Genomic DNA, 22,601 nt, shown 5'->3' on the forward strand with positions numbered 1-22,601 from the left:
AGGCACTTTTATATTTATTTTTCCAAGAACTATCTGTTGATGTCCTTTGCCCATTTTCCTATTGATTTTTTCCCCAAATGTTTAGAAAATCTTCATATATTAAGAGGATAAGCTATGTGTAATATGAGTTACAATTTTTTCACTAGTTTATCAATTGTCTTTTGACTTCAAAAAACGTACTTTTGACCATTTATAAATCTTTTCTGTTGTGGATTCTAGATTTAGAGTCTTAGTTTTAAAGATCTTCCATACTCCAAGAACAAAGGACATTTGTTTCTTCAAATACATTTAAATTTTTTACATTTAAATTATTTTATCCTTTTAGAGTTTATCCTAGTAAATGATGTGGACAATGGTTCCAACTTGATCTTTATCCTGATGGCTGTTTAGTTTTCCCAAAAGCATTCATTAAAAAGTCTATTCTTCCCCATGGATTTATGATATAATAAATGCCCAAAGCATAATAGTTCTATTTTTGGACCTTCTATACTGTTCCAATGGTTTGCTTTTCTACTCATGAGCCAGTACCACAGTGTTTTAATTATTGAAGCTTTGTTATATGTCTTAATACATAAAGGGATATCTCCCCTTCATTGCTCTTGCTTTTTAATATTTTTCTAGCTAGTCTCATTTTTCCATGTGAACTTTAGGACCAGCTTGCCTAAAAACAAGCAAATTAACAAACTAAATATCCTTTTAATATTTTACTGAGATTGCATTTCCATTTGTAAATTAATGTTTAGAGTATTTAAATCATTATGATGTTAAGTCCTTTAAGATGTTATGATTTTATTAATGTGGTATATTATTTCATTTAAATACATTTTCATTTTTTTCAATCCTGTTTTAAAGTTTTCCTCATTTGGGTTTTACACATTTGTCACATAGGTATATTCATATAGGCTTTACATTTCTCATTGAGTTATTGTTCTTCTAAATGAGGTCTTTTGTTCTAGTGTATCTTTTATTATGTAAAACACTTTTTTTTTTTTAAAGAATAGGCTCTCTATTGGGAAAAAGTACTCGATTTTGTGCATTTTTTCTTACTCTTCCTTCATATTCTTAAATAATCTCTGCCTTACTTTACTATGACAGTCTAGGGGGCTCCTTGTTTTAACTTGGCATCATCACCTGTAATTCTACAAATTATTTTCCCAGCAATATATAACTGCCCTTTGACCTAACAATTCAAAATTCAACTGACCATTTAAACTCCCGTTTCTTCGTTCCAGCCATTATTAAAACTATCTTCAGAGATCTCAAGCCAAAATTATAATGATCCTATCAAACATTAAAATATTTGAATTATTAAAGTTTCTAAAGAAAAAATGTGAAAACAAATGCATACAGTATATAGGTAAATTACAGGTAATCTATGCTATGCAGGGAAACAGTGATATGAATCCAAAAAACCCTTGGTTATACTGCTAATGCTCTCATTTATCTCCCAGAGTGATGCTCCTAAAGTCTCACTCTTAAAGACTAACAAATATTAAAGGTGTTAAGAAATATCAGTATCTGAATTAAGTTTTCTTTGAACTAGAATGAGATAAATTGAAAGAAAATTAAAAGAGGAGGACTTTTGGAGAAAATGTGGTTAGCTGTCCAAACCATTTTGCATTAGCAACAAATACTCTGGCATATGCTAGAACAATAATTGTCAAAGTGTAGAACCTAGATCAGCAGCATCAGTAACAGTTTAGAACTTGTCTGAAATACAAATTCTTGAACCCCACACCAGATGTACAGAATTAGAAACTCAGGAGTAAGGCCCAGCATTTTGTGTTTTAACAAATCCTCCAAATGATTCTGGTATAGAATAAAGTTTGAGAATAATTGCTCTAGATATTAACTTCCTTGTATGGAAAAAAATAGTCCGTAATTTAAAAATAACAAATGCTCAATTACTCTTTCCGGATCTTGGAGGAAAGACTTAGAATCTTGAATGATTTTACAGTTTGCCTTATATGAAGCTCATACATGGACTTTACATGTTGATGGAAATTCTAGTTCCATTATTTTGATGTGTTGATAGGAATTCTAGCTCCCTTCTTTGGTATAGTCCCAGGTCATCCCTGGACCAATACCAGAAAAGTATTACTTAAAGTTATTTTTACATAATCACCTTTAAATATTTTGAGAAAAGTAGCTATTTACCTGTTGTGAGAGCTGTTTGCATGCTAATTCATAAAGGTTAGTTAACTTTTCAGAGAGTGACTTTGCAGATTTGAAACCAAATGAAAACAATATTATTTCAGCAATCATTTGATAATGGGGCACCATCATTGCCACTGGGCGAAACAGAGATTTTAAGTTATCTGGGAGCTCTACTCCACCTTTGTATCTGAAGAGGAAAAGAAAAACAAACAATAAAAACACCACTTTTCAATTTTTCAAATAAGGAATCACATACTTTTCCCCAAAATAATCATATTGGTGTTCTATGTGACCTTTATCTGAAAATTAGTTTATAAGATAGTTTTTATTGTAACCTTTCATCTTACAGAGCTTCTTGGTTTATCATATTTTCTTGCTGTTCCTCCTCCCACAATTTACCTCATATTAGTTCCCTCTGATTCTCTGGACTATTACAGCATTCAATCAGATATTTACTGAATCTGCCCAACCTCCACTCCCTGCAACCACTATTGTCTTATTCCTCCTGCCACTCTCATCAGTTTTTCTGCCTGTGTCTTCTTTGTGAAAAACTGCTGACCCTTTTTCCTTTCTCTCTGGGTATTCATGAAGTAAAAATATGTCTTCATCAGTAGCTTAATGAATGTGAGATTATCCTTATCCATATGAACAGGTGCAGAGTACAGCTGTTCATAAATGGTGTGGGGAATGGAAGTGTTCAGAGGATGATGGAGGCAGATGCATGGACAGATGCAAATGTCAAGCAACTCCATCTGTAGATAAGATTTAAGAAAATGATTTTTGTCTGTGTCTGTTCCCACTATATTCAATGATACTCACCTGGGATTCATGGTGATAAATACTGCACAAGACATATTGATACGAATTTCTTTTCCTTCCAGTACAAATCTAAAAGACATTATAGTATTCATCACTAGCACTGTTTTCTCTAGTCCAAAGTATGTTTTTTTTAAATTAATTTATTTTATTATTATTATTCTACTTTAAGTTCTAGGGTACATGTGCATAACGTGCAGGTTTGTTACATATGTATACTTGTGCCATGTTGCTGTGCTGCACCCATCAACTCGTCAGCACCCATCAACTCGTCATTTACATCAGGTATAACTCCCAATGCAATCCCTCCCGCCTGCCCCTCCCCATGATAGGCCCCGGTGTGTGATGTTCCCCTTCTCGAGTCCAAGTGATATCATTGTTCAGTTCCCACCTATGAGTGAGAACATGCGGTGTTTGGTTTTCTGTTCTTGTGATAGTTTGCTAAGAATGATGGTTTCCAGCTGCATCCATGTCCCTACAAAGGACACAAACTCATCCTTTTTTATGGCTGCATAGTATTCCATGGTGTATATGTGCCACATTTTCTTAATCCAGTCTGTCACTGATGGACATCTGGGTTGATTCCAAGTCTTTGCTATTGTGAATAGTGCCGCAATAAACATACGTGTACATGTGTCTTTATAGCAGCATGATTTATAATCCTTTGGGTATATCCCCAGTAATGGGATGGCTGGGTCATATGGTACATCTAGTTCTAGATCCTTGAGGAATTGCCATACTGTTTTCCATAATGGTTGAACTAGTTTACAATCCCACCAACAGTGTAAAAGTGTTCCTATTCCTCCACATCCTCTTCAGCACCTGTTGTTTCCTGACTTTTTAATGATCGCCATTCTAACTGGTGTGAGATGGTATCTCATTGTGGTTTTGATTTGCATTTCCCTGATGGCCAGTGATGATGAGCATTTTTTTATGTCTGTTGCCTGTATTAATGTCTTCTTTTGAGAAATGTCTGTTCATATCCTTTGCCCACTTTTTGATGGGGTTGTTTGTTTTTTTCTTGTAAATTTGTTTGAGTTCTTTGTAGGTTCTGGATATTAGCCCTTTGTCAGATGAGTAGATTGCAAAAATTTTCTCCCATTCTGTAGGTTGCCTGTTCACTCTGATGGTAGTTTCTTTTGCTGTGCAGAAGCTCTTTAGTTTAATGAGATCCCATTTGTCAATTTTGGCTTTTGCTGCCGTTGCTTTTGGTGTTTTAGACATGAAGTCTTTGCCCATGCCTGTGTCCTGAATGGTACTACCTAGGTTTTCCTCTAGGATTTTTATGGTATTAGGTCTAACATTTAAGTATCTAATCCATCTTGAATTAATTTTCGTATAAGGAGTAAGGAAAGGATCCAGTTTCAGCTTTCTACTTATGGCTAGCCATTTTCCCAGCACCATTTATTAAATAGGGAATCCTTTCCCCATTTCTTGTTTCTCTCAGGTTTGTCAAAGATCAGATGGCTGTAGATGTGTGGTATTATTTCTGAGGACTGTGTTCTGTTCCATTGGTCTATATCTCTGTTTTGGTACCAGTACCATGCTGTTTTGGTTACTGTAGCCTTGTAGTATAGTTTGAAGTCAGGTAGCGTGATGCCTCCAGCTTTGTTCTTTTGACTTAGGATTGTCTTTTAGATGCGGGCTCTTTTTTGGTTCCATATGAACTTTAAAGCAGTTTTTTCCAATTCTGTGAAGAAACTCGTTGGTAGCTTGATGGGGATGGCATTGAATCTATAAATAACCTTGGGTAGTATGGCCATTTACACGATATTGATTCTTCCCATCCATGAGCATGGTATGTTCTTCCATTTGTTTGTGTCCTCTTTTATTTCACTGAGCAGTGGCTTATAGTTCTCCTTGAAGAGGTCCTTTACATCTCTTGTAAATTGGATTCCTAGGTATTTTATTCTCTTTGAAGCAATTGTGAATGGAAGTTCATTTATGATTTGGCTCTCTGTTTGTCTGTTATTGGTGTAGACGAATGCTTGTGATTTTTGCACATTAATTTTGTATCCTGAGACTTTGCTGAAGTTGCTTATCAGCTTAAGGAGATTTTGGGCTGAGACGATGGGGTTTTCTAAATATACAATCATGTCATCTGCAAACAGGGACAATTTGACTTCTTCTTTTCCTAACTGAATACTCTTGATTTCTTTCTCTTGCCTGATGGCCCTAGCCAGAACTTCCAACACTATGTTGAATAGGAGTGGTGAAAGAGGGCATCCCTGTCTTGTGCCAGTTTTCAAAGGGAATTTTTCCAGTTTTTGCCCATTCAGTATGATATTGGCTGTGGGTTTGTCATAAATAGCTCTTACGATTTTGAGGTACATTACAACAATACCGAATTTATTGAGAGTTTTTAGCATGAAGGGCTGTTGAATTTTGTCAAAAGCCTTTTCTGCATCTATTGAGATAACCATGTGGTTCTTGTCTTTGGTTCTGTTTATATGCTGGATTATGTTTATTGATTTGCATATGTTGAAGCAGCCTTGCATCCCAGGGATGAAGCCCACTTGATCATGGTGGATAAGCTTTTTGATGTGCTGCTGAATCCGGTTTGCCAGTATTTTATTGAGGATTTTTGCATTGATGTTCATCAGGGATATTGGTCTAAAATTCTCTTTTTTTGTTGTGTCTCTGCCAGGCTTTGGTATCAGGATGATGTTGGCCTCATAAAATGAGTTAGGGAGGATTCCCTCTTTTTCTATTGATTGGAATAGTTTCAGAAGGAATGGTACCAGCTCCTCCTTGTACCTCTGGTAGAATTCAGCTGTGAATCCATCTGGTCCTGGACTTTTTTTGGTTGGTAGGCTATTAATTATTGCCTCAATTTCAGAGCCTGCTATTGGTTTATTCAGGGATTCAACTTCTTCCTGGTTTAGTCTTGGAAGAGTGTAAGTGTCCAGGAAATTATCCATTTCTTCTAGATTTTCTAGTTTATTTGCGTAGAGGTGTTTATAGTATTCTCTGATGGTAGTTCGTATTTCTGTGGGGTCAGTGGTGATATCCCCTTCATCATTTTTTATTGCGTCTATTTGATTCTTCTCTCTTTTCTTCTTTATTGGTCTTGCTAGCAGTCTGTCAATTTTGTTGATATTTTCAAAAAATCAGCTCCTGGATTCATTGATTTTTTGGAGGGTTTTTTGTGTCTCTATCTCCTTCAGTTCTGCTCTGATCTTAGTTATTTCTTGCCTTCTGCTAGCTTTCGAATGTGTTTGCTCTTGCGTCTCTAGTTCTTTTAATTGTGATGTTAGAGTGTCAGTTTTAGATCTTTCCTGCTTTCTCTTGTGGGCATTTAGTGCTATAAATTTCCCTCTGCACACTGCTTTAAATGTGTCCCAGAGATTCTGGTATGTTGTATCTTTGTTCTCATTGGTTTCAAAGAACATCTTTATTTCTGCCTTCATTTCGTTATGTACCCAGTAGTCATTCAGGAGCAGGTTGTTCAGTTTCCATGTAGTTGAGCGGTTTTGATTGAGTTTCTTAGTCCTGAGTTCTAGTTTGATTGCACTGTGGTCTGAGAGACAGTTTGTTATAATTTCTGTTCTTGTATATTTGCTGAGGAGTGCTTTACTTCCAATTATGTGGTCAATTTTGGAATAAGTGCGATGTGGTGCTGAGAAGAATGTATATTCTGTTGATTTGGGGTGGAGAGTTCTATAGATGTCTATTAGGTCTGCTTGCTGCAGAGATGAGTTCAATTCCTGGATATCCTTGTTAACTTTCTGTCTCGTTGATCTGTCTAATGTTGACAGTGGAGTGTTAAAGTCTCCCATTATTATTGTATGGGAGTCTAAGTCTCTTTGTAAGTCTCTAAGGACTTGCTTTATGAATCTGGGTGCTCCTGTATTGGGGGCATATATATTTAGGATAGTTAGCTCTTCCTGTTGAATTGATCCCTTTACCATTATGTAATGGCCTTCTTTGTCTCTTTTGATCTTTGATGGTTTAAAGTCTATTTTATCAGAGACTAGTATTGCAACCCCTGCTTTTTTTTGTTCTCCATTTGCTTGGTAAATCTTCCTCCATCCCTTTATTTTGAGCCTATGTTTGTCTCTGCGTGTGAGATGGGTCTCCTGAATACAGCAGACTGATGGGTCTTGACTCTTGATCCAGTTTGCCAGTCTGTGTCTTTTAATTGGAGCATTTAGTCCATTTACCTTTAAGGTTAATATTGTTATGTGTGAACTTGATCCTGCCATTATGATATTAACTGGTTATTTTGCTCGTTAGTTGATTCAGTTTCTTCCTAGCCTCGATGGTCTTTACATTTTGGCATGTTTCTCCAATGGCTGGTACCGGTTGTTCCTTTCCATGTTGAGTGCTTCCTTCGGGGTCTCTTGTAAGGCAGGCCTAGTGTTGGCAAAATCTCTAAGCATTTGCTTATCTGTAAAGGATTTTATTTCTCCTTCACTTATGAAACTTAGTTGGCTGGATATGAAATTCTGGGTTTAAAATTCTTTTCTTTAAGAATGTTGAATATTGGCCTCCACTCTCTTCTGGCTTGTAGACTTTCTGCCCAGAGATCTGCTGTTAGTCTGATGGGCTTCCCTTTGTGGGTAACCCGACCTTTCTCTCTGGCTGCCCTTAAGATTTTTTCCTTCATTTCAACTTTGGTGAATCTGGCAATTATGTGTCTTGGAGTTGCTCTTCTCGAGGAGTATCTTTCTGGCGTTCTCTGTATTTCCTGGGTTTCAATGTTGGCCTGCCCTACTAGGTTGGGGAAGTTCTCCTGGATGATATCCTGAAGAGTGTTTTCCAACTTGGTTCCATTTTCCCCCTCACTTTCAGCCACCCCAATCAGACGTAGATTTGGTCTTTTTACATAATCCCATACTTCTTGCAGGCTTTGTTCATTTCTTTTTCTTCTTTTTTCTTTTGGTTTCTCTTCTTGCTTCATTTCATTCATTTGATCCTCAATCGCTGATACTCTCTCTTCCAGTTGATCGAGTCGGTTACTGAAGCTTGTGCATTTGTCACGTATTTCTCGTGTCATGGTTTTCATGTCTTTCATTTCGTTTATGACCTTCTCTGCATTAATTACTCTAGCCATCAATTCTTCCACTTTTTTTCCAAGATTTTTAGTTTCTTTGCGCTGGGTACGTAATTCCTCCTTTAGCTCTGAGAAGTTTGATGGACTGAGGCCTTCTTCTCTCATCTCGTCAAAGTCATTCTCCGTCCAGCTTTGATCTGTTACTGGCGATGAGCTGCGCCCTTTTGCCGGGGGAGATGCGCTCTTATTTTTTGAATTTCCAGCTTTTCTGCCTGCTTTTTCCCCATCTTTGTGGTTTTATCTGCCTCTGGTCTTTGATGATGGTGACGTACTGATGGGGTTTTGGTGTAGGTGTCCCTCCTGTTTGATAGTTTTCCTTCTAACAGTCAGGACCCTCAGCTGTAGGTCTGTTGGAGATTGCTTGAGGTCCACTCCAGACCCTGTTTGCCTGGGTATCAGCAGCAGGGGCTGCAGAAGATAGAATATTGCTGAGCAGCGAGTGTACCTGTCTGATTCTTGCTTTGGAAGCTTCCTCTCAGGGGTGTACTCCACCGTGTGAGGTGTGGGGTGTCGGTCTGCCCCTAGTGGGGGATGTCTCCCAGTTAGGCTACTCAGGGGTCAGGGACCCACTTGAGCAGGCAGTCTGTCCCTTCTCAGATCTCAACCTCCGTGTTGGGAGATTCTTCAAAGCTGTCAGAGTCGTTTGTGTCTGCAGAGGTTTCTGCTGCTTTTGTTGTTGTTTAGTTGTGCCCTGTCCCCAGAGGTGGAGTCTACAGAGACAGGCAGGTTTCCTTGAGCTGCTGTGAGCTCCACCCAGTTCGAGCTTCCCAGGGGCTTTGTTTACCTACTTAAGCCTCAGCAATGGCAGGTGCCCCTCCCCCAGCCTCGCTGCTGCCTTGTGGTTAGATCTCAGACTGCTGTGCTAGCAATGAGGGAGGCTCCGTGGGCATGGGACCCTCCCGGCCAGGTGTGGGATACAATCTCCTGGTGTGCCCGTTTGCTTAAAGCGCAGTATTGGGGTGGGAGTTACCTGATTTTCCAGGTGTTGTGTGTCTCAGTTCCCCTGGCTAGGAAAAGGGATTCCCTTCCCCCTTGCGCTTCCCAGGTGAGGCGATGCCTCGTCCTGCTTCAGCTCTCGCTGGTCGGGCTGCAGCAGCTGACCAGCACCGATTGTCCGGCACTCCCTAGTGAGATGAACCCAGTACCTCAGTTGAAAATGCAGAAATCACCGGTCTTCTGTGTCGCTCTCACTGGGAGTTGGAGACTGGAGCTGTTCCTATTCGGCCATCTTGCTCCGTCCCCCCAAAGTATGTTAAAACTATAAGTGAGTTTGGAAACTTTATTAAGGCTGTGTTACATTTAAATGCAAACAGAGCACACTGGAAAAAACAATGGTGAGAGAAAAAAGAAGAAATAGGAGGCTCATGCTGAGCCAAAATTGTCACCCCTGCTGGGATTCAGATGTATTTGATCATGTCCAAAGATGTTTCTGGGACCTGAGGCTGGAAAATATCTAGCTGAATGAGTTGACTTACATAGTAAAAGGAACCTGGGGAGACTCTTGGGGAAGAAAAGAGCTCTGCCTGGAAGATATAGTAGAACACAGAATGGGGCACAGCACAGACATCCTGCTTCAGCATGGAACACAGCCTGTCTCCCAAGTGTCCCTAGCCTGTTTAAAAACTCTGGGACCACTATGAGATAGAATGCTTGGCATGAACATCAGTGTCCTACAATCAGCACCAGTGGTAGAGACAATAGGAGAAATCCTATAGTGATTTCTTGGTCAGCTGATACCAAAGAGGGTGGTCAAAACAGGAAAACAATTGGGACAAAACAGAGGGGAACTCACTGGACATAAATGGGGAAAACTTTCCAGAGGCTGAGGTGTAGCAAAGAGTCTGTGAAATGTTACTGTGACTGCCCCCCCGCAACTGTATCCACAGGTTTATGAGTCCTGTAATACTAGCTTTAACAGTTTGAACAAAATCCATGAGAGAAAAGCCACAAGTTAGTATCCATTAGCTTGTATTAGAAATATTAGATTATAATACAATTTTATATGTTCATAAATCATATGAGTACTAAAATTACCTAAAGAGAAAAATTTTTTGCTTTTATTACTGAACATTAGCATTACTAACAAATACTGTTATTACAGAGCTTTTCAATAAAAGCACATTAATTCAGAGTAATAAGACAAGAGGGCTCTTCAGGTGTGTGGCCAGTATACCCACTTTGCTTTTTATCTCGCTGGGCATGGTGGCTCATGCCTGTAATTCCAGCACTTCGGGAGGCCGAAGTGGGTAGATCACACTGAGGTCAAGAGTTCGAGACCAGCCTGGCCAACATGGTAAAACCCCACCTCTACTAAAAATACAAAAATTAGCCAGGCATGGTGGTGCCACCTGTAATACCAGCATAAGAATTGTTTGAACCTGGGAGGCAGAGGTTGCAGTAAGCCGAGATCATGCCACTGGACTCCAGCTTGGGCAACAGAGTGAGACGTCTGCCTTAAAAAAAAAAAATGTATGTGGAAACAAATACAAATAACCATCAGGTAATATTAGGAACACCTCTAGGCACACAAACTAGAAAATCTGGAAGAAATGGATATGTTCCTAAACATACATACTCTCCCAAGGCTGAACCAGAAAGAAGTTGAAGCCCTGAACAGACCAATAATGACCTCCAAAATGTAATCAGTAATAAATAGCCTACCAACCAAAAAAAGCCTAGGACCGAACACATTCACAGCCAAATTCTATCAGATATACAAAGAAGAGCTGACTGGTACCATTCCTACTGAAAATATTCTAAAAAATCGAGGAGGAGGGACTCCTCTGTAACTCATTCTATGGGAACAGCATCACCCTAACACTAAAACCTGGCAAAGACACAACAACAACAAAAAACTTCAGGCCAATATCCTTCATGAACACCAATGAAAGAATCTTCAACAAAATACTGGCAAATCGAATCCAGCAGCATATCAAAAAGCTTATCCACCACTATTAACTAGGCTTTATGCCTGGGGTGCAAGGTTGGTTCAATATATGCAAATCAATAAATATATTCATTACATAAACAAAACTAAAGACAAAAAAACCACATGATAATCTCAATAGATGCAGAAAAGGCTTTTGATATAATCCAACATGCTTCATGTTAAAAACTCTCAATAAACTAGGTATTGAAGGAACATACCTCAAAATAATGAGTCATTTATGACAAACTCATAGCCAACACCAATAATGAGTCATTTATGACAAACTCACAGCCAACACCATACTGAATGGGCAAAAACTGGAAGCATTTCCCTTGAAAACTGACACAAGACAAGTATGCCCTCTCTCACCACTCCTATTCAACATAGTCTTGGAAGTCCTGGCCACAGCAATCAAGCAAGAGAAAGAAAGGGCATCCAAATAGGAAGACAGGAAGTCAAGCTATCCCTGTTTGCAGATGCCATGATTCTATATCTAGAAAAACCCATCGTCATGGCCCAAAAGCTTCTTTCAGTGAAGTCTCAGGATACAAAATCAATGCACAAAAATCACTAGCATTCCTACACACCAACAACAGCCATGCCAAGAACCAAATCAGGAACACAATCCCATTCACTGTTGCCACAAAAACAATAAAATACGTAGGAATACAGCTAACCAGGGAGGTGAAAGATCTCTTCCAAGGAAAACTACAAAACACTGATCAAATGGAAAATGGAAAAACATTCCATTCTTATGGACAAGAAGAATCAATATTGCTAAAATGACCATACTGTCCGGTGTAATTTATAGATTCAATGCTATTCCTATCAAACTACCAATGACATTTTAATTCATAGAATTAGAAAAAACTATTTTACAATTCATATGAAACCAAAATGAGTCTGAAAAGCCAAGGCAATCCTAACCAAAAAGAATAAGGCTGGAAGCATCACATTACCCAACTTCAAACTATATTACAAGGCTACAGTTACCAAAACAGCATGGTACTGGTACAAAAAACAGGCACATAGACCAATGGAACAGAGTTGAGAGCCCCAAAATAAGGCTGCACACATACAACCATCTGATCTTTGACAAACATGACAAAAGCAATGGAGAAAAGACTCCCTATTCAACAAATGATGCAGAAGATTGAAACTGGGCCCCTTCCTTTCACCATATACAAAAATCAACTCAAGATGGATTAAAGACTTAAATGTAAAACCCAAAACTATAAAAACCCTGGAAGACAACCTAGGCAGTACCATTTTGGACATAAGAACAGGCAAAGATTTCATGATGAACTCTTTCAATTGACAAAAGCAATTGCAACAAAAGCAAAGATTGACAAATGGGATCCAGTTAAACTAAGGAGCTTCTGCAAAGCAAAAGAAACTATCAACAGAGTAAACAGATAACCCATAGAATGGAAGAAAATTTTTGCAAACTATGCATCTGACAAAGGCCTAATATCTAGAATCTATAAGCAACTTTAACTAATTTACAAGCAAAAAACAAACAACTCTATTAAAAAGTGGGCAAAGGACATGAAGGGAGACTTTTCAAAAGAAGACATATATGCAGGCAACAAACATACGAAAAGAAAGCTCAGGCTGGGCGCAGTGGCTCACGCCTGTAATCCCAGCACTTTGGGAGGCCAAGGAGGGTGGATCACAAGGTCAGGAGTTTGAGACCAGCCTGACCAACGTGGTGAAACCCCATCTCTACTAAAAATACAAAAATTAGCCAGGCATGGTGGCGCATGCCTATAATCCCAGCTACTCAGGAGGCTGAGGCAGGAGAATTGCTTGAACCCGGGAGGCGGATGCTGCAGTGAGTTGAGATTGTGCCATTGCACTCCAGCCTGGGCAACAGAGTGAGACTCCGTCTTTAAAAAAAAAAAAAAAAAGCTCAATGTCACTGATCATTAGAGAAAAGCAAACCAAAACCAAAATGAGACAACATCTCACACGAGTCAGAATGGCTATCACTAAAAAGTCAAAAAATAACAGGTGCTCGCAAGGTTGTGGAGAAAAAGGAACACTTATACACTGTTGGTGGGAGTATAAATTAGTTCAATTATTGTGAGAGACAGTGGCGCAATTCCTCAAAGACCTAAAAACAGAACTACCATTTGACCCAGCAATCCCATTACTGGCTATATACCCAAAGGAATACAAATTGTTCCATCATAATGACACATGCCCGAGTATGTTCATTGCAGCATTATTCACAATAGCAAAGACATGGATTCAACACAAATGCCCATCCATGGTAGACTGGATAAAGAAAATGTGGTATATATATACCATGGAATACTATGCAGCCATAAAAAAGAATGAGATCATGTCCTTTGCAGGAACATGGATGGAACTGGAGGCCATTATCAAAAGCAAATTAATGCAGGAGGAGAAAACCAAATACCTCATGTTCTCACTTGTATGTGGGAGCTAAGTGATGAGAACACATGGACTTACAGTGAGCAACAACTGATACTGGGGCCTACTGGAGGGTGGAAGGTAGGAGGAGGGAGACAATCAGAAAACTTTACTAGTGGGTACTAGTTCATACCTGGGTGATGAAATAATCTGTATAACAAATCCCCATGATACCAGTTTACCTATATAACAAATCTGCACATGTGGCCCTGAACTTAAAATAAAGGTTTAAAAAATGTGGAAATTAAAAAAAGCAGCATTTGTTTGGGTTCTTCAAATGCAATATTCTAAGATAAAAAGATAATATGAGAATTTAAGCTGAAAAAATAATTAAAATATAGTTGCATCAGTGTCCTGGTAGCTCAGTAGACTGTTCCAAAGCTTGGGCAAGAATTCGGATACCTCTAAGTTGGCCTGAAAATTAGAGTTATAAATATATTCACATTATTTGCCAAGTAATGGAAACATTCAAGATAACTGCCATTCCCTTTGATGTGTGCTTTAAAAAACACACACACACACACACACACCCCTGAAAGACCTAAACACTTATTGGGGAAAAATATTTAACAATAATTAACTAAACAGTAAGTGTGCATCAGATTTCAATTCAAAAGGCATAAACACATTCAACAAGTACCTGGCAGAATAGTTGTCTTTTGCAGCCTTAATTGTTAGGATCTGTGAAGCAATGACAGAGAGAACTTCCAAATCAATTAGATTGAATTCATCGAAACAACTCCAAGCTCCTGACTGAACTAGTCCAAAGAAGAATTTTCTCACTATCTTTAAAAAAAAAAAAAAAAAGATTGATTAGTAAAATTATTATAATGGTGAGAAAATTTACTGAGATGTTAATTTGTACATGTTCTCCCCATGCTATCCAAACCAAGTAAAGGCCTTTTGCGTTTCCCCCTTCTAGGCATTTTTATGGGGTTGAAAGCAGCAGCTGCTTAGATGCTAGACAAGTCAACTACTCTGCTTTTCCCTTCTAAAAGCCCAAACACTCAGCAGAGCAAACTCTGATGCTCACAGGGACCGTGAAGATAGGGCCACAGCTTCTTACAGATTGTACAGAGATGCATCAGACCCCTCCCCTGGACAGCCATTTCCCTCACAGAGCTGCACCCTGGGGCAGAGTCTTCAGAACAACTTTCTGGCAGATGGGTGTAAAGTGTGTGAATCTGGGGCTGCCTTTTCTGGATCAGGCAAAGATGCTTTATGGCTTAGTGGCAGGCAGCTGGTGGGCAATGCAAAACACTGAACCACAGGCCCAGATAAGGCAAGACTGCAGGGGGCCCAGCTAAAGCACGCAGCTGCTGCTGGGCTTCTGCCACTTGCCAGAGTGCAGGCCCAGGCTGACCAGGTGCACCCAGTGCTCTGTGAGAGGCTGAAAGTCTGGGATTGAAATCTACTGGTTTGTAAATGTTAGCAACTAAAACAAAGCAACAAAACACACAAAAATATTGACAGGTCTAACTTCTGTGGGCTGAATGCAAGTTGAGGAATGCCTGAACTCTAATGCTAGGTATGGCAAAGAGGAAAGGAAGTGGGAATGGGAACGAGTAAGAGAGAGCCTCATACCGAGAAGGATATAGAAGATGGTTCCTTCCACTGAGCAGCAGGAATCAGATCTTGTCTTAATTTAAAATTTTGGTATTTTGTTCATGGGACGTTTGGGGGCATTAATTCTGACTTTTAAAATATTGCATTAAATATTATTTATCTTAATTAGCAGGCTTTTTGGCCTCACTCATGTGGAGCCCTCATAGGCCCCACTGCTAGTTTCCAGGAAGGAGGCAAGAGTCTATTTGGTAAGTATCTTAAAAATAATAATTGATCAGCTTATTTATGTTGATATTTTTCATGTACTAAATGAGCACAAATTGGAAATGCAGGATCTCAGAGGTAACGTGCTTCGAACACAAACAAAATGACAGCAATAAAATGTATAATGTTTGAACTTAACATGCAAAACAAATTGCAGTATTTTGAAACTTTGAGTAGATTTGTAAGAGACATATTTCAGAATGTTATGAGATATGTCAGATAATGTGCAAACAAAACAAGACTGACAGGAACTTGTAATCATCATCTATATAAACTCTCAAATATTTGTGTTAATCATAATCTTGTCTTAATTACCTTTTCAGTAAATAAATGTATGGGGTTAGGACTTAAAATAAATGTATGTTAATAAAGCAGTATTCTTAGTTGTTTTATATATTCATGTTCCATGTAAGATTTTTTTATTGAAAAGAATCCAACTGTTGAAAAGTTTGAAAACCACTGTCTTAAGGAGTAGTTCACCTGAATAAAAGCAACGTATATAATGTTTTAAATTTCTATTATATTCTAGGTTTCTAGTCCATTAGTTTAAAAGAAATAATAGCATTTAAAGTTCTGTTAATACTTGATGTTTGTCTCAGATAAATATTTTTTCTTGTTCTTTTATTCTTCAATGAATTGTTTTACGTTTTATGTGTACAATATTTCTTCCTGACACATGTTTAAGCTTTACCTTATAATCCAGATTCTCAAAACAGTTGAAGACCACACAATGTTTGCCTAAGGACTGGGAAACAAAAATATTTTAATATCTTTCTTGAATTATGACACAAAATACTAATGTTAAAACTGCGAGAGTAATAAAATGTCTATGTTTTTGAGAAAACTTTTGCAAGATGGAGATGAATTAAAAATCAAATTTAGAGATTCACAAAACTCAATATAATAGTATAAATGTACATATACTGTTACAGTTCAGTTGATTAGTTTATAGAGCATTAAGGTCACGTTTTTACATAAATCTATGAATAAAAAACTATGAAAAAATTCTAGGTTACAAACTATATCCTTTGCTTTCATCAGTAACTACTACTGCTTTTATCTCTCTGTCTGTCTGTCTGTCTCTCTCTCTCTCTTTCTGTCTCTGTCCCTCTCAGTCTCACTTTCTGTCTCTCTCTCTCTCTCTCTCTCTCTCACACACACACACACACACACAACAATATTAATCATTCACAAGTAGTTTTCCAGCTAAATAAAAAGCATATGTTGGCTTATTGAGATTCTAAGCTGCAGCACACAACAGGCATTCAAAACGTCATTGATGAATTAATTATATGTGAATTAATGAATGTGCTTGTTAATGCAATGAACATCTTAATAGCAGGAATGGTGTAAATTTAAGATACCATCAAAATTTGTGTGACAGAAAAAGAAAAAAAGAAGTTTTTATTCTGGATAGAGAAACCATTTACTTTTGCCAGATCTTTGACAGTCTCAGTTTTTCCTGTACCAGCTGGACCAGCAGGACAGCCTCCTAGATTCAAGTGTAGTGCTTCCATGAGAGTTAGCCAGCATCGGTCTGTGAGAGGTGTAATAACCAATCTTGAGGTACAGCCCAAGTACTCATAGCCATAAGTAAAGCTGGCATTTCCTTGAGATACATAGCACAATTTTTGTTTTTCATTCCATTTATATTGCAAATGTCTGAAAACAAAATTTTAAATGTTCATATTATTTGGTTAAATTATTTTTATTTTTTTCACATGCAGAAACAGAATCAGGATTTAAAATGGAGCATTGATTAAAAAAACAAATAGAAGTAAAAAAATTAAAATCAAATGAGAAGTGTGATATAAAACTCATCAATGACTGATCATATTAGGTATGAAATAGAACTGAAGAATACAAACATGTGAACACACTTCCCTCTGAGGCTAATGGCCTTGCTGATTATGCTGCTTTGGTGTGATGTCAACCCAAATGGGGGATTTATATAAGAATCATCCCTCTGAAGTTTATGGTTTTCAATAAGACTGTGATTGAAGATGATGTTTATCATAATCTGGATCCTTATTATGAGGGTACTTAAGAGAAATGCTATTTGTTCTACATATCAAAACAAATTGAACTTTGTAGAAAATGATTTGCATTTATATCATGAGCACTGTGAATTGTGAATTGTGTAGCTAACCATAAATGTTCACCTCTAGAAGGTTTTGAGTTACAAAACCTTTGTGATAGTGAAAAAATTTTCACTATCAATGAAAAACTATCAAACAATATTTTGTAAATAATTTTACTTTTTTAAATATTAAAACATTGTCAGCAAAAACTCATTCCTACACATTTTTAATTGTTTAGTGCTGTTTTGATTTTGAATTACAAGTGGAGGCAGGTACAATATCTTCACAGAATTTATTCATTAAAGCTCTTACACAGGCACTAGTTTTTGCCTTTGTTTGCCTTTCTTCACTCATTCCACTCACTCTCAACGTATGCTATCACGTAGTAGTGTGCATATCCTTGTAAGCCCTTTTAAATCTTTTCTGGAACAACAGGGAATATTATAAAGAAATCTGGAAAAGTGAGTAAATTTTAAAAATAAATTTAAATTAAAAAGAAAAGAAAAATTTAAAATTATAAGCAACTACCTTGCAAAGTCTCAGATGGGAGAGCATATATCCATAAGAAAGAGAAAAGTATAATACTTGTGGAAGAAAATGTTTTTTAAAGAAGAAATTCTGTTATCCTAAGGACGAGTATTTGTTTTATGATTCAACTAAAGTGCTAAATCATTATTCTGATAGCAAATCAATTTCCAGAGCCTTTGCCTTTCTATTAGTATTCCCTTAGAACAGAGCTTCTCAAACTTTCTCAGTTCACTGCACTCTTAGTAACCCAGTAATATTTTCATGATGACCCTAGACCAAAAGGAATATCTAACAGTTTCTTTTCTTAATTTTAGGTCCAAAACAGTTTAATAAGTATTTTTGTCTTAATGATTTAGTAGGTTGCTTGAAACAAGGTACACAAATGAATTGACAAAAAAAATTATTTCATTAAATGTTTTAAAAATTAAATTAATTTATTTATTTGAGATGGAGTCTCGCTCTGTCACCCAGGTTGGAGTGCAGTGGCACGATCTCAGCTCACTGGAATCTCCACCTCCTGGGTTCAAGTGATTCTCCTGCCTTAGCCTTTGAGTAGCTGGGATTACAGGTGTGCACCATTACGCTCAGCTAATTTTTATTTTTAGTAGAGACAGGGTTTCACCATGTTGGCCAGACTGGTCTCCAACTCTGGACTTCAAGTGATCCACCGGCCTCAGCCTCCCAAAGTGCTGGGATTACAAGTGTGAGCCACCATGCCTGGCCTTATTTCATTTTTAAATAACCAGTTACTTAGATATGCCTATTGTGTACTGCACCACTTATCAAACCTTGGGATCAGACTGGATACTGCCAATCTCGTTTGCTACACTGATTTTCATGGGATACTTGCTTTTTTATGAGAGCAACTGCCAAAACCTAGCTTTGCAGGGATAAGAAGTCACTGAAAGGTATGTAGCATGATCTGATGTTAAAACAGAACTATTTTGAGCTGCTAGCATGTTTGGTGTCAGATAGATGTTGTACATTGCTGTGATTCCCTCAAAAGGTTAAAATATCTTGCAGTGCCCTTGTGAATTGTCTATGGTGGCTTGGGATACCTTGACACACAGTTTGGGAACTGTAGCCCTAAACTCAGACACTTACAAAGTCTTATCAGGATCTTCTCTTTTCCAGTTTACCTTTCTATATATGCTCTTCCTCTTTTTCATTTCCATTTTTAAAAAGAGTTAATAAAAAGTAATAATGACACACTAGACTTTTTTCCAGAGTAATGGTTCATTAACACAGTATATCCTCTTTGGCAATTAAGAAAGTATACATTTATGCTTTAATGAACATGTAAATATATATCAGATATAAAGTATTCAGATAAAATATAGTCAACAGTGGCCTCAGTTATATACTTAAGCCTCTGTCTACTTCTTTTTCTAGAGTTTAAACGAAACTGTCATACCTAAAATCAGGACTTTTATGCTAACTGCAGAATTTATGCTAACCGTACATTTATTATCGGAGCTTGATGCTCAATCTCTTCCCACCAAAGGTGAGAATGACTCTACTTTTCTATACTTTCATATTTTACTAATTGACTCCAGGTAGGAAGAAGGCAGTTTTGAGTTAGGGAGCTGGCTGAAAATGTTCTTCAGTTTGTTTCCCCTCAGTCTGTTCCAGAATTAACAGCACAGTGGAAAGAAGAGGCTTGAGGTAGAGCTCTGACTGCCCATGGAAAGATACTGCCCTCTGTCTAGATGGAAATGGGAGAATGTAACTATCAAAAGGGCCTAATCAGGTCGGGAAGACAAAGAAGAAAGAAGTAAAAATTAGGTGGAGGGACAGCAGAAAAGAGAAAGAAGGAAAAGCAGTAGTAGGGTATAGTAATCTCCCCTTATCTGCATGGGATACATTTCAGGACCCCCCTCCTGCTGCTGCCCAAACAGAGGATACCTATAGTTCAAACCACATATAGTTCCAGACCCTCTATATACCATACTATGACTTTTCCTATACATAAATAACTACAATAAAGCTTAATTTATAAATGAGGCACAGTAAGAGATGAACAACGATGACATAATAAAATAGAACAGTAGAAAAATATACTCACATTCACATGTCATGTGAATGTGATCTGCCTCTCTAAATATCTTATTGTAAAATACTCACTTATTTTTGGGCCACAATTGACCACAGTAACTGAAACTGGAAAGTGAAACTGCAGATAAAGGGGGACTAATGTACTCAGATTGGTTTGCTTAGAATTTTGGTAAAGCCCCCAAAATTAAAACTCGAGTTTGACAAAGTGTGAGGTAGAGAATCAATTTACCTAAAGATATATTTGTGAGAAGTTATTGTATGTAGTTATAATTTAGATCCACCTACCTTGTCCACTCAAAATCCTCTGCATTGAAGATATTTTTAAGTAGTAAATTTATCACTATATCTCTGCAGTGAACATAAAGGGTAAGCAGTGCCCCTAGTACAGCTTTTGTTCGAGAGTTACTAGTATCCAGCACTACCAGCTCTGCAACCTCTTCTAGATGACATATCAGACCAGCGTGGACTTCTTCCAATTTTTCTCTTGAATAAGAACTCACAAAACTTTTAATACAATCATTATAAAACATGATCTGGCTCTGAAAAAGTAAGATAATGTTATTATATGTGTATATATAATTGAAGCATACATTTTATTTGAAATTAAAATGGATGTTTTCATAAAGTCATGTGGTGTGTATGTGAGTGTTTGTGTAAGAGACCTTACACATTTGTATGTATTTGAGGGCTAAAGATTGAATTCTGATTGATGCTTATGGGGGCCTTTTCAATTTGTACTTCCTAAATCTTATATTCTGAAATCTTCCTAAATCTTATACCAGCAACCTTAAGTAATAATGTGGGGACAGTAAAAATGGTAGAAAACTCCGAGATGAAATTAGTGCTCCTTTTCTCTGTTGAACTCAGAAGTAATATACCTAGAACACAGTAAGCTTGTAGTCATAGTTTTCAGAAAGTTTATAGACCTCTCTTATTCAGCCCATCTTTTGACACTCACTCTTGTCATACATAATGGAGCTGTTTTAAGAAGTCTACTGGATTAAGGTCAGATTGACTCTGGAAGTTAAAAGAGGGGGATACATCAGGACAGCTTATAGGTTTCTGGGCTTTACATTGGGTAAATTGTGATTCCAATAACTCACTACAACAGTACCTATTGCAGGAAAAGTATGCTGCAGGCAAGTGGCACAGTGAATTCATTCATGGATATATTAAATTTGAAGTGTTCAAGAAACATAAGAAGAGCTATCAAGATATGAGTATGGGAATAATTAGCATAAAGTTAATAGAGTGAGATTTTTCCAGATTGAGATAGCAGCATTCAGGATGAGAAACTTGTTATATCAACAGCATTATTGGTTACATGCAACAGAAATGAACTGGCTTTCTTAAAGGATGTTGCAAGCTCATAATGAGCAGATCAAAAGGAGGCTAGAGACTGAGGGTTAGAAAGTGGGCAGGACCAAGAGTCTGGGAAGACAAGAGGAATCACAGTCAAGGCCATGTCATGGCAGAGTCTGGTCAGATGCCAGTACTGCTGTCCTTGAGACATTTATTCAAGATTTGTAGCCTCAGGAGAGAACATCCAACAGGTGGAGACCCTTCCCTAGGCTGTATCAGTGTAGGGTAAAGGAGGACTTGGTTCCGGTGAGGGAGATTGTGAACCAGTTTTTAATTCTTGTTTGTTATTTATTTATAAAGGAATTTTAATTACTGTATCTTGTTTGTTATTTATTAATAAAGGAATTTTAATTACTATATCTTCAAATTCTCTCAGTGGCCAGTGCATGCAGACATCTAATTATTCCCATTCCCCCATAGGTGTCTTTTTACATCCATTCAGAGGCAACTCCTAGTCATGTGACATATGTAGAAGTGCAAGAGAAAGGGGAGTTGTAAATTGCATCCTGGAATGGAAAAGGAGCAGTAGGTAAGGCAGACATGGAAAAAAATTTGGCAAAAGAACATTCAATGATTGAAGTTGAAGTCTATCATAAAGTATTTCTAGAAATAGGATACAGGCTGCTTATCAATGTTAAGCATGTTTGGAAGACGAGGGATCCAAGAAACATCTTTTCTTAGGAGAGCAGATTTGATTATTTGAATTTCTGTTAAACTACAGAAGTGTGCAGATTGATTCATTATAATTTTGTCACCTTTGTAAAGAACAGTTTAGGTAAGTTCCTCAGCTTAAGATCTGTGAATATTTTCAATATTCAGTCAAGTGGAGAACAAAAGGGACAAAGAAGATTTGATAATAATAACTTGCGTACACAATCCAAAGTTATTTTAACAAAGACTTGAAAATTGTGAGTCAAGGCAAAGTAAGAGGATATGATGTTAATTTTAAATTGAACAGAGAACTACAAGTCAAGTACGCTTTAAAAATACTTGATTATGGAGGGCTAAGATGATCGATTAGAAGTAGCTGCAGTCCACAACACTCCTGGAGAAGAATGAAAAGGGGCGAGTGAATTCAACACCTTTAACTGAAATATCCGGGTTCTCGCATTGGGAATGAATAGGCAAGCAGCTCGGATTCAAGGAGAGTGACGAGAAACAGTGGGGTTGGGGAGGGGGGGACAACAGCCCAACAGTAAACAGCATGGAGCCAAAGGAATCCCCCAGCCCCAGCCAGGGAAGGCAGTGAATGATTGTGAAACCCCACCTGGGAAACCATGCTTCTCCCACGAATCTTTGCAACCTGTGGAGCAGGAGATCCCCTCCTAAGCCCACGCCACCAGGGCTG

The 22,601-nt window shown here is 37.8% G+C and overlaps 1 protein-coding gene across 10 annotated transcripts in view; it reads right to left on the reverse strand.

Moving 5' to 3' along the window:
* The window catches only part of DNAH14 (dynein axonemal heavy chain 14), a 506,458-nt gene that overhangs the window by 293,541 nt on the left and 190,316 nt on the right, over positions 1–22,601 (reverse strand). For 5 of the 10 annotated variants that reach the window (XM_050760305.1, XM_050760207.1, XM_050760198.1 and 2 more), the window contains 7 exons: positions 20,177–20,430; positions 16,658–16,889; positions 15,919–15,972; positions 14,038–14,183; positions 2,977–3,045; positions 2,158–2,344; positions 1,205–1,281 (listed from right to left, as the gene is read on the reverse strand). The exons of 2 other annotated variants lie outside the window; for them this stretch is intronic. In XM_050760305.1, the coding sequence (XP_050616262.1) occupies positions 1,205–1,281; positions 2,158–2,344; positions 2,977–3,045; positions 14,038–14,183; positions 15,919–15,972; positions 16,658–16,889; positions 20,177–20,430 (1,019 nt within the window). Of the gene's footprint in view, positions 1–1,204; positions 1,282–2,157; positions 2,345–2,976; positions 3,046–8,822; positions 9,288–14,037; positions 14,184–15,918; positions 15,973–16,657; positions 16,890–20,176; positions 20,431–22,601 lie in introns of those variants that run through there. 3 more of the 10 variants (XM_050760232.1, XM_050760244.1, XM_050760253.1) reach the window with 3 other exon arrangements.

Source organism: Macaca thibetana, chromosome 1, assembly GCF_024542745.1.
Source record: "Macaca thibetana thibetana isolate TM-01 chromosome 1, ASM2454274v1, whole genome shotgun sequence".
NCBI classification, from domain to species: Eukaryota; Metazoa; Chordata; class Mammalia; order Primates; family Cercopithecidae; genus Macaca; species Macaca thibetana.